This window comes from Prunus avium, chromosome 5, assembly GCF_965620075.1.
Source record: "Prunus avium chromosome 5, drPruAviu1.hap1.1, whole genome shotgun sequence".
Lineage (NCBI taxonomy): Eukaryota > Viridiplantae > Streptophyta > Magnoliopsida > Rosales > Rosaceae > Prunus > Prunus avium.
Window position 1 is genome coordinate 18,375,030 of NC_142288.1, and position 11,832 is coordinate 18,386,861.

At 35.4% G+C, this 11,832-nt stretch overlaps 2 protein-coding genes across 2 annotated transcripts; both read right to left on the bottom strand.

The window, feature by feature from the left end:
• Positions 1-4,703: 4,703 nt before the first annotated feature.
• Positions 4,704-7,915, bottom strand: LOC110756481 (transcription factor IIIB). The gene is made up of 4 exons (XM_021957923.2): positions 7,711-7,915; positions 7,336-7,512; positions 5,538-5,648; positions 4,704-5,115 (listed from the first exon to the last, which is right to left on the bottom strand). The coding sequence occupies exons 2-4, from the start codon at positions 7,450-7,452 to the stop codon at positions 4,882-4,884; spliced, it is 462 nt and encodes a 153-aa protein (XP_021813615.1). The 5' UTR covers positions 7,453-7,512; positions 7,711-7,915; the 3' UTR covers positions 4,704-4,881.
• A 615-nt stretch (positions 7,916-8,530) lies between these two features.
• On the bottom strand, positions 8,531-11,431 carry LOC110756398 (bax inhibitor 1). Its single transcript, XM_021957827.2, has 6 exons — positions 11,184-11,431; positions 9,908-10,051; positions 9,703-9,794; positions 9,241-9,427; positions 8,954-9,109; positions 8,531-8,847 (listed from the first exon to the last, which is right to left on the bottom strand). Exons 1-6 carry the CDS (start codon positions 11,298-11,300, stop codon positions 8,797-8,799), a joined length of 747 nt encoding a protein of 248 aa, XP_021813519.1. The 5' UTR covers positions 11,301-11,431; the 3' UTR covers positions 8,531-8,796.
• Positions 11,432-11,832: the final 401 nt, after the last annotated feature.

Genomic DNA, 11,832 nt, shown 5'->3' on the forward strand with positions numbered 1-11,832 from the left:
TTAAAAAAAATTATGATATTTGGCATTTCGGGTGGAGTCAAATTGACACATAAACCATCAAATTCAAATTTAACATTTTGCAAAATTTTGACATAATATTTTATGATTTTTATCTGAATTTGAACCCACCCTTCTACCAAAAATATCAGGCCTAGGATTCCAGAATTTGCAAAATCACTGAAAACCTGGTTTCAATTATTACACTAGGGTTTAGATTTCCTTGATCACCTCTTTGCCTTTTCTATAGGTCTATTTGCATTTTCTTTCCCCCTCTCTGCGTCTGGCCCTGGTTTCATGTTCTGCAATTTTACTACTTTGAGCAAAATTAAATCAATCATTTATTATTTCATACAAAGGACCTCACCAGTCATGAAAATCTCAAAACTGTACAAAATATAATTTATAACTCTATCATTGAATAGCACGTATATGTGGGGTTGGGTTGAGTTTCACTTGTCTTTGATGCTGGCTTTGTTGTCAAACTTAAGAAAAATTCCATGAAGAACAAAATACTTCCCTCCTTACCAAGTAAGTAGGAGCTCCTACATTCCTGCAAATAGCATTGTGACATGTGTGCAAAAGTTTTTTTTTGTGTGTTTTTGATAAATTATTTTTGCGTATGTGTCAAACTGTGATTCACAGGATTGAGGAGTATACTGTATCTCCTTACAGTTAAGTAGTATCCATCTTTGTTGGTCTTTTATGCAACGTGATCTTTGTGTTAATTAAGAAAAATTCTTAAAGATATGGTCTAGCTTTTTGAGGAAATATTTTCTTTTTCTTTTGAGGTAATGCGGGCAAGTACTCTATGTATTTTTTTGTCCAAGTTGTTGCTTAAATATGAAATTAGTTGCCAATAGGGTATAGCTCAGTAGAAAAGAGCATTGACTTGCATATTAGTGGATTTGAAAAGGGATTAAACTTCTATTTTACTATGAAAAAGTTTTGAATTTTTTTTAGAAATTTGTTGTGATTGTAGAAAGGTCAATATCAAAGAGACCCAATTCTTATTTTGTCAAAGCCCACTACTGTGTTTTTAAAATCTTTGATAATGAACTAGTATTTTGTAAAGAGGCCCAAACAATTTTTATTTTATTAAAAACCCATGAAAAGACATGCTTTATTGTATTGTACCCATCATTTTCACAAGTCAAAGTAAATTGAGTGTTTCTAGTTCATTCAACCCAACATTTCTCTTTTTTACCTCAATATTTCTCTTATTATTCCTTGGAAAATAAATTAAAGTGAAGTTTTAGTGGTGATGAGAGAGTGCGTGTTCCTTTAGAGATTGTGAAAAAATGACATGATTTGATTGGTCATTCTCACCACGCATTATGGTGAGGTGGCAGGAGATCTCCTTTGCGTGGGAGTATATATAAAATAGAACATTATTATATAGAGGCGTCCAAGAAGGATGTGCGTATTATAATTAAATTAAGGCTTAATCGTAATAATGGTCCCTGAACTATACCGTAGTTATATTTTCATACCTCAATTCTAAAAATAATTGCAAAGGTTCCGTAATTATGTATCGTGTTGCATCATTGGTCCCTCTGCCAAACTCTGTTAAATTTTCTGTAAAAAATGAGCTCACGAAGTGCTCTCTCTCTCTCTCTCTCTCTCTCTCTCTCTCTCTCTCTCTCTCTCTCTCTCTCTCTCTCTCTCTCTCTCTCTCTCTCTCTCTCGGGTGGCGAGTTTGGTATAAGAGAGGAGAAGCAATCAAGTTGTCTATTTACCCATGAATTTAACAGAAAAATAGACAGACTTTTTTTCATCGGACTATACCCCATTGGCAACAATTCCTAACCTTTTGAATAAGTTCAAACTGAATACGTACAAGATTAAGCTAAACATCCATCAGCCCTAAATGCGTGGTGATTAAGTCAGATCACAAGGGCCCTGCTTATTAAAAAAAAAAATACACGAGTATGATCACTAGAATAATAAAATAAAATAAAAAGTAAAAAGGATGGTGGGTTCTTATCAGGATTTGCAGATTGATGTGAGACACATGGTATATGGGGACAAAGCATATATTAGGATTGCAATCTTTCACAAAGAAATGGATCCTTCTGGCTTTAGAATCAATGCACAAATCTGGTAACTAAGAAGCCCCTTGTTTTGGACAGTCCTAATTCGAATACATTTTGGGAAAGAAAGAAAAGCCAAGCCAACAATTTCACATTTTTTGCTACTTTTTGCACAATTTAGCTACTGCTAAAAAGCAGAAAAGTTACATGCATACAATGGAACATTGATAGTAGCATATTTTTTTCTCAGTTCGATATTTGTGCAAAGATCCCTAGCCCTCGGTGAATATTTGAGTGCGTGAACTTATCAAATCCTTGTTCAGATTGAGGCATCAAACGAAATATACACAAAACAAACGTATAGAGAAGTATAAGAATCTTTTTTATCGAGTCATCAAACGAAGAATAATCTACAAAACAAAGAAGTATAAGAACCTTTTTATATCGTAAAATTTTGTAGGATTTCGGACCAAAATAATATTTACTTAAATGTTGTATACATGTATGCAAAAATAGTTACCGACCGGCCATATTTCAACAATCCCAACCTTTGAATGGTGATGAATACAAGGTATGAAAAGGATGAGTGGGATTGTTTTTGGAGTAAATACTAAATACGATTTGGTATGACTTTAAACGAAAGTGACAATAAGAATGAAAGGGAGACATTGAAAAAAATCTTGAGGACTATAGAATTCAAAAAACTAACTTATTAGGTATACTATAGTAAAAATTGAGCAGTAATTTGGGGACTATTGCTACAATTTATTTTTGAATTATTTTTAAAAATTTGAAACTCACAATTTCACGAAAAGAAAAAACTTGAATGTCACGGATTCATACCCCCTCCTTCTCTAGCTAAGTTTTCCTCCAATTTCACACAATACGTCGTTTGCATAAAGCTCCTAAGTATGAACTATTCTTTATTTTCGGTACTACTCAAAAATATAAACAATTACGAATGGATATATTTGTAATTTTCTAAATCTAAAAAAAATTGGTTGGTTGTAACTTGTAGTTATGAAATAGTTATGCCCATTACCCCCAAACTATATGGTATGTGTGGCACTAATCACCAAGTCATTTTAGTTAAACCCAAATGTTGTCAAAGGAAAAAACTTCAAATTAATATGAGGGACCCCATCTGCTTATTTGAATGGCATTTGGGATGGATCCAATCCAACACCCAATTAGGATAAAAATGTGATGATGATGTATCCCTTCACTTTCATGTTAGACAAAGTCCAGTGAATAGACTCCATCAAATTCAATTGATAAGACTTCTCCTGGATACTTAGTGCAAGGGATGTAATTATTATTTTTATCTTACTTTTGAAAGATGAAATTACATATTGAATAATTAAATTGCTTCTGGGGTTGGCTTTTTGTGTTGAATGTGGATAATCTTCACATTAATTAAATTGACTTTATCAATTATCATGATGGTGCACAGTAGCACCAAGGCCAACATTACAAATAAAGTTTGGTAAATAGCCTTGGTCTTCGTTCTTTGAAAGAGAGTAATTTGCAAATGAAGAACTTAATGGAAAAGCGTCTTAACTTGCAGACCAGTGGTTTCAATTTGAACTTTCATGAAATCTTTGGTAATGTGTAGGTGAGAAACTCCCCTCCTGCTTGTAGTTTTATACTATCGCTTGTATTCAAAAAAGAAATATAGTACTTTGCCAGCAAGGGAAAAACAATAATCTTCGACATTATTAACTAGAGGTCTCTATTAACTGTGAGCTTAGGAGAAGGTGGTCGACAAAATATGTACAACAGAGCATTGGAGCTTTCATAGTGGTGGACAAAATTTATATACGAATAATTTTTGGATTGTTAGGCCATATCTTCGCAATGGAGAGCTAAACATAATCCACCCATAAAATATAATAATTTTTTAAGAAATAGGATTTTTTGGAAGAAAAAAAAAGGCTAGAGCTTGTTGGATATAGCTTTTGAGTGTGAAAGGGCTAAATTTGAGGATTTAGTCCACTGTTGGAGATGACCCTAGTGAGTCATTCTAAGGTAGCTCATAGGTAAGGTCATATCTCTTAACCATTGGATCAGGCTAACGAATTTGATCCAACGGTTAAGAGATAGGGCCTCATATATACAAGGCCCTCTCACTATAGAATTCTTGTAGGTTTACGTGTAGTGGGTCTTGGAAGAAAACACCAAGGCTCTGTTTTGTCTATAAAGCTGTAAACTCCAGCAGAGCCCGTTTCCCTTTTGTTTCAACGAAGCTCACCAATCCCTGGCTTAGGTGACTTTTGTCCTTTCAAAATAAAGGTCGAGTAGAAGACATGTGAGCCCAAAGAGAAAGAAGAAAAAGGACAACGTACTGGAACCACAGCTCCTACAATTACATTCACCCAAATTAAGGCAAATTCCTTCTTCTTTTTTTGGGACAGAATGATACTTCATTAAAAGACCCAAAGCACAGGTCAAGCAGAAAATACAGAAGCAACAATAAACAGGAAGCTTACAAAACACCAAACCAAAGCTCAGCTTAGTGGAATAAGAAGTAACTCTTCCAAACAAACAAATTACAAAACAGGCAAATTCCTTCATTCATTTATAGTTATGTCAACAATGCACATCGTTAGGGCCAACACAAAGACAAGGCAAGGTAAGGTAAGATAAGTGCTCGTAAAATGTGGCGGGGCGACGTAAACAATCAAATACTTCATAGCCAAGTCAATGTAGTAGAACTTGTAGTACACTAAGCACTTCTTTTTATACTCATATCAAAGCACGGTTAATGAAACAGCCAAAACTGATAATGCTCTTACAGGAATAATCCTAAAGCTACATTATTACTTATTACAAAATCATCTCACCTAAGCTTTCATGGGGGCAGTGGCAGATGTTGGGTCTTGGGTCTTGAGTCTTGGTTCTTCTGGTTTGTTTCCAAATTTTGTGCTGCTGCTGTTTTCTCCGCTTCAGCTTTCTCAAGCAACGCCTGTTGATGCATGGCTTTCATCATCTCCTTCATTGTCCTCTCCTCTCCTTCAAGTTGCGTTTTCATTATCATCTCAGCCTCCTTGTCGATCGGCTTGAAGTACTCTTCAATAGCAGCTTCCTTCACGTAAAGAAACTTTGATACATTAGCAAATACAAAGACATAAAAATAAATTAAATTGACACAACACAACAATTCATATTGCAGCCATTAGTCTGATTAAACTATACAGTAAGGGCCATATGGGGCACTTTTTTTTTTTTTTGTTGGTACCGTGTGATATTTCTGTGAATATTCATTCATTTGTTTGACACTTGTTATTCTTGGTGTTAGAAATTTTCAGCAGGTTTAATTCTTTCCTTTTAGAAAGGTGGTAAAAATGCCAGATAGATGCAGTTGGCTGGTTGAGTAATCCTCAAATTTGAAAATGGATATGTGTCGTTATCATGAGAGAGAGAGAGCATATATCCCAAAACTCCCACTTATGCTGATTTGAATCACAGTAAGTAAAATTTATGAAGTTCTATTTATTTAAAACTCACCGTTTCTTCCAGCTTCCTATTTAAAGTTTTCATCTCCTCAACCATACGACGAACCTCCGACAAAATTGTTTGCTCAGGGATCTTTCTTATGGCTAACTTCCGCTCATTTGCCTGGAGACACAGAGAGAGAGAGAGAGAGTCAATCACTTTTAATAAAAGAAATGGGAAAAAGAAACCAGTACTCAAAGTATTAAGGCAAGGAATACCACAGATCATGTGTAAATCCTTTTAACTATAGGTAGTGAATTGGCAAACCCGAATAAGATAAAAGCAACTTGCAAGAGAAATGAAGATACGAATCAAAGTCAGTATCCATTACCAGCTATTTCAAGCTTATCAATGTAAGACATCCAAATATAAGCTACTGCATGCTGCTTTTGCATCTATTGCATATATTTGAAAGCTCAAAAAGAAAAAAAAATTCATTCTTTTGCTGAAAGTAATCAAGTTGCCTTTGAATAATTGATGTCACAAATACTTTCTACAATTGCATTCCAACTTCCTCAGAATCATTCAACATGAAAGAGTTGGATTTTCCTAGTTGGTGTACAGAATAGTGTTCCATTTGCTCCTCTATGATTAAAATTCCCCTCATTATGCTGTAACGTTTTCTTACACCAAGACACAGACAGTAGAGAAGGCAACTAGAGAATTAAAAAAAGGAAGCAGGATCAATGAGTCAAGGGAGCAGTTTATACAATTAAACAAATTCTGATAGAAGCATTTTGGGGTAAATTTTTCTTGTCTGTCTCTCACCCTATCCTTCTGATGGAAACATTGAGGACATACAAGCCATTGGAGAAGTTCTCAGGGTTCGTGAAAGTACTTGTACAAGGTAAGCCTATGATGCGATTCCCACATGAAAGAATGCCTAAGCATTTTCACTTTCGTCATTAACCTCTACATTTAAGAGTTCTTTGACACTGCTAAGTTAGTCTATCTTATTAAACACTGTCCAGAATAAGAAGCCAAGAACACTCCCCGCTGCGCCAACCCCCTTAAAAGCACTAATAGTAAAGTAATACAAAAAAATGGTGGCACTATTTCAGAAAATAAAGAAGTTTAAATGAAGAAAACCACATCACGCATGCATTCCCATGATATAACAAGATAACAGCAGGTACATCAAAAATCCGGCATGTCACCATCTACACTTGTCCAACACAGTTTTGAACACGTATGAAATGCATCTGCAATAATTGTCTCAAGAAATGATCACTGTATTGGGTGCATCAAATATAGAACTGATCTAATACGGACCTATGCTTAAGGCCTAAGGTAAGTACGTGAATGTCAGCCATTTACATATGGCTGAGATGCATGTACTTCAACAGAACCTAAGGTTGTTATTGGTTACCAAAACTAAGGTAAATGTTCGATTCATTAGAATGAACCTTAACGAAACAAACCTAAGGCTCATTCCATTATCTGGTTTCCAAAAAAGAATAAAAACAAGATCAGGCAAATTCCCATTCTCCAAAATGATAAAACCAATTCCACTCCCTACCAACTTTCAACTCTTCCTGCTCTACCCTCTCACTCTCTCCACATTCCTTTCTTATTTTAAGCGAACATCAACAATACTAAAAACAGAAGCGAACAATACGAACTGTAACTAAAATTTGCACAAAGATTAACATCGTAATTCATCTCAGGCTAACACTGTGTCCATCATTTCATGCCACTATTGAACAAAAACTGCATTTCTCCAAAAGCAACAAACTTTTGACTAACAAGAGCAACAAATTATTAACACGATGAACTTTAAAAAGAGAAATAGGAAAAAGAAAAGGCTAACCTCTTTCAGACGCTTTTCAACCTCCAACCGAAACGATCGGATTCTCCGTTCTTCGTAGCCCGAAAGAACCCTCGCATAGAATAGAGCTTTCCTTCCAAATTCAATCAGCTTGTTCATTCTTTCTCACCTTCTCATCCACCTTGAAACGCTTCGATTTCAGCTAAAACGCTCCGTTTTCTACCAAATCAGATTAGAGTATTCTCAGCAGCCAAACGAGGATAAATTGAGATTTAGAAAAGTACTTTTCGAATCAGAGAAAACACAAAAACAGGATTGGAAATTCAATTGGACAACTAGAACTTAAAACCCTGGAATTCCGATCCCTAAGAAGTAAGGAGTGTGTGCGAGAGTGAGTGTGGCGTGAAGTTTTCTTACCTCTACACGCGGGAACAATCAACAATGGCTTGCTTCGATGGAAATGTTGGCTGCTTGAGCCGGTTGGGGCTGGGATTGACAGTGAACGGAGTGGGGCTTTGTTTTGCCGTCTATGGAAAGATGTTCTGCTGTGGGTTATAACAAGTCTTAGCGTTATGCAGATCGGGGTTGGGTAGACTAGTATATCCAAACAACTCCTTTTTATTTTTGGTAGTTTTCATTTTAAGACACTAGATAGATTGGTCATATTTTGAAGGCAAAACTTCTTGTTATTATAGTTTGTTTTTACCAAATTATTCATTAGTTTGCTAATCTATTAAGTTTATTTAGTAATCATTCCCACTTTTATTTTTTATTAACTGGTAATTAGCAAAGGACTCATCTCTCAAATAAAATCATGTGTTCGAGTCTTTACAATTAATATATTATCTACGAGTCTTAATAATTTAATATATTATCATCTCTCTCAATAGAAAAAATCATCACTTAATAATTTAATATATTCTAATCTCTCTCAATTTAATATATTATTTACGAATCTTAATAATTTAATATATTATTATCTCTCTCAATAGCAAAAGTCCTCAAATAAAAAACAAAAACTAATGGTAGTTTATGAAATTTTGTACGTTCTAATATTTAGTAATTGACTAAAGGTACAGTCCCTCTATTTATATTGAAGATTATTTTATTGAGCTGTAATTTATTTTTTTGGTCAGAATTTTATTGAGCTGTATATTACCATATCATTTGGTAAATCTGTTCCTAATCCCGTTGCATGAAATTCTTCTCCGGAAATGGGAGATAGCAAAAATAAAAATAGGAAAAGAAAGACATGAAAATGTCATCCGAATTCCAAAACATGTTTTCAAAGTAACATATCAAACAAGAACTTGACAACACTATCAGTCTACTACCACCACCCACAAGAAGAGTAGGGGATTATATCTCAACACAGTTTGTTTTAAGGGTCAGATTTGGAAAAACTCTATAGACAAAGTGATTTGATTTTTTCGCAATGCATTCATTGCGTTGTTTCTGGAGGAGAAGATGGATCAACCCTTTTCATCATTGGCCTGCAAATGCTCAATCCCTCCTCTTCTTCTTCTTCTCATTCTTCTCAAGTGAGTTCTTCAACTGCACAAAACAAAGAAAATTTAGCATATCACAGAAGCAACAGTCTAGTCTAATATATGATTACAAACTACAAGTCTAGTCTAATAAAACATTTAGGAAAACTTACCATGATGATGAGTATGCGCACAAAAACAGCGACGAAGTCACTGAAAAGGGTCATGGCATGCTTCACATAGTCCAGGTCACCATTGTGTGCCTTCTCAATCATTTCTTGCGTGTCAACTACCATGTACCCCACAAAAATCAGAAGCCCGAAGTACAACTGCAATTCAATGAAACACAACAGCCTAAGTTAATATGCAAATAGCTCCCCTCATTTCAGCTTTAACCAACCAGAGTAAAAGATGACATTGCCATTTTGTTCCTATTACTAACTGATAAATAATTCCTCACCTCAAACTTATACATAGCTGCTGAACCCCCAAAGATAGAAGAAGCAAATTGCAACCAGAGTAGCATGGACAGTCCAGAAGAAACCAAGCCCCCCAGGTAAAGGTATTCTCTGCGCTTTGCCAACATGGCTGCTGCTGAGAAACAACCAAAGGCCAGAGCAGTTCCCCCAAATGCACTGATCAGGACACTGGCCCAAGGAAAAAAACAAAAAAAGTCAGCATGCTGTTCAAGTCTAATTGGCCAAACAGAGAACACAAGGCGTTCCCTAGAGGGGAAAAAAGAAGCAGTTATGAAACCCAAACATGTTATTGCAAATCACTTAAGAAATATAAATACATATACTGCACATGACGGGAAAAGAAGGAACAACTGCAGTTGAAAGAGACCTAAGTTCCATAATTTATCGTGTAGTCTCAAGTTTACTGAACTTGAAAGCTAACACTTAATAACGGGAATATGTACCTTGGATTAATCTCAATGGCCAGATGAATCATAGGACCAAGAGTAGCTCCCTCAAGGAGACCAGCAGCCATAAGTAGAGAAACCCTCTTTTTCTGCTCAACAAAAACACAACAATTCAATACAGGAAAATACATTACAACAGCTGGGACAACACAACATACATATGGGTGCATAATCTAAAGAATGATCTTTCAATAAACTCTACCTCTTCATAATGAGGGGTGGCGAGTACCCAGATCATACATCCTAAGCAGCCAAGAAGAGTTACAATGCCTCCAATGTTCCATAGGATATGCAGGTAAGCTCCAGCAGCTGAAGCGATGAGAGTACAGCATAAGGTGAGGTAGACCTGCAAAATTAAGAAATTAAGCAATAAATCAAAGGTCACAGAACCCTTAGTTTGAACCAGGAAATCACATGAGCCAACCCACGACTACATCAATCGAGGTTCAATCAAGATTAAGCAAAACCCTAACAAGAACAAACCACTCAACCAGAAAATTCAGCAAAGAAAGTTAAATTAAGAAAAAAGATATAGAAATTCACACTTCTTACTCTGTTATCCGAGTAGCCAATGAAATCAAAAAAAGCCAAGAAAAGAGAGATGGGAGATAGAAACAAGAAAGACGAGAGAGAGAGGTGTTCTTTCTGATTTATCGTCCACCTCCTCCATCTCTTCTCCTTAAATTTTTTCAATTCCCCTCTTTCTTTAAATTAAAAAGGAAAAAACTATGACAACATTCACTAATTGCAACAACACCACAACTGCATATGAATCTATCCATTTCTCTTCCTTTCTTTTGATTTTCTTTTTTTTAAACATCAAAATTCTCGGTAACCAAACAAATGAAAATCCACTGAGAGTTTTAAGATACAAAGAATTGAACATAAACGAAGCCCTAAATATCAAAACCAATACATCCAGCACGATTTTTTTGGCAAAAAAATTATCAGCAAGTTAAACGAAACGAAGGCGGACAAAAACCCGAGCCACTCTCACACCTTGCGAAATACGTTAATTACTCAGTCTAATACACAAAACGGGCAAGAAAATGATCAAAATGAACAAGATCATAAGCAAATTCTCTCTTCTTCCTAAATTTTCCCGGTAGCCAAACAAAGCCTAAAACGAGAGTACAATTCACTTCCGAGGAATAGTGTTAGCGAAATACGTAAATTGCCGAGTATAATGCACAAAACAGACAAGAAAATTATCAAAATGAACAAAATCATAATCAAATTATCTCTTCATCCTAAATTTTCCCCGTAACCAAACAAAGCCTAAAACGAGAGTAAAATTCACTTCCGAGAATTAATGTTCTCGAAATACGTAAATTGCCGAGTATAATACACAAAACAGACAAGAAAATGATCAAAATGAACAAAATCGTAATAAAATTCTCTATTCATCCTAAATTTTCCCGGTAACCAAACAAAGCCTAAAACGAGAGTGAAATTCACTTCCGAGAACGAGCGTTTACCAGCTTGAGATGATTCTGAACAACAGGAGAGATCTGACGGAAGTTCTTGAGAGACTCGAAGTTCCAGCGGTTTCTTGAAGACGTTTGGGAATCGAAGAACGATGTGAACGCGTCCATATTGCTTGGTTACAAGAAAATGCGAGAGAATTTGCTGAGAAAGTGAAAACTTAAAAGGGGTTGTGAGGTGGTGGGATCCGGAATTTATAGGGGCCGAAGGTCTCCTGTTTCGTGGAAACTTCTAGCTGTTTTGTGATTCTTTTTTTTGGTCAAGAAGCTGTTTTATGATTTTATTACTGAAATGAGACTAATTAATAGAGAATGGACTCATTTACCTTTTTACCCTTGTGGTATTGTGATGAGATCCATAAACTTTTGCCTCGGAGTCGGATCCGAAAACTTGGCGACTCTTTGCAATGTAGTTTTTTTTTCTTAATTTTAATTTTAACTTTAAAATAAAGAATTAAAGAGATATTAATTTGTGTTTAATTTCTCAATCCATTAACTTAGATACGATTTTTTTTAATTTTTTTTATAAAGAAACCTTGGCTGTGTAAGGGAGAACTTTATTGATCAATAACTGACAAAACAAATAGGCAACTTAAAGCCTGACCCCTATTACAAGCATCCAAGAAAAGTATCCTATATAATG

What these genes read in the sequence shown, in the direction of transcription:
- LOC110756481 (XM_021957923.2), bottom strand. Translation starts at nt 7,452, where the DNA reads ATGAACAAGCTGATTGAATTTGGAAGGAAAGCTCTATTCTATGCGAGG. An exon ending in TTGAAAAGCGTCTGAAAGAG is followed by an intron (nt 5,649 to 7,335) that starts GTTAGCCTTTTC and finishes CTGTGTCTCCAG; the next exon opens with GCAAATGAGCGGAAGTTAGC. An exon ending in ATAGGAAGCTGGAAGAAACG is followed by an intron (nt 5,116 to 5,537) that starts GTGAGTTTTAAA and finishes CTTTACGTGAAG; the next exon opens with GAAGCTGCTATTGAAGAGTA.
- LOC110756398 (XM_021957827.2), bottom strand. Translation starts at nt 11,300, where the DNA reads ATGGACGCGTTCACATCGTTCTTCGATTCCCAAACGTCTTCAAGAAAC. An exon ending in TTCAGAATCATCTCAAGCTG is followed by an intron (nt 10,052 to 11,183) that starts GTAAACGCTCGT and finishes TTAATTTTGCAG; the next exon opens with GTCTACCTCACCTTATGCTG. An exon ending in GCCATTGAGATTAATCCAAG is followed by an intron (nt 9,428 to 9,702) that starts GTACATATTCCC and finishes TCCTTGGGCCAG; the next exon opens with TGTCCTGATCAGTGCATTTG.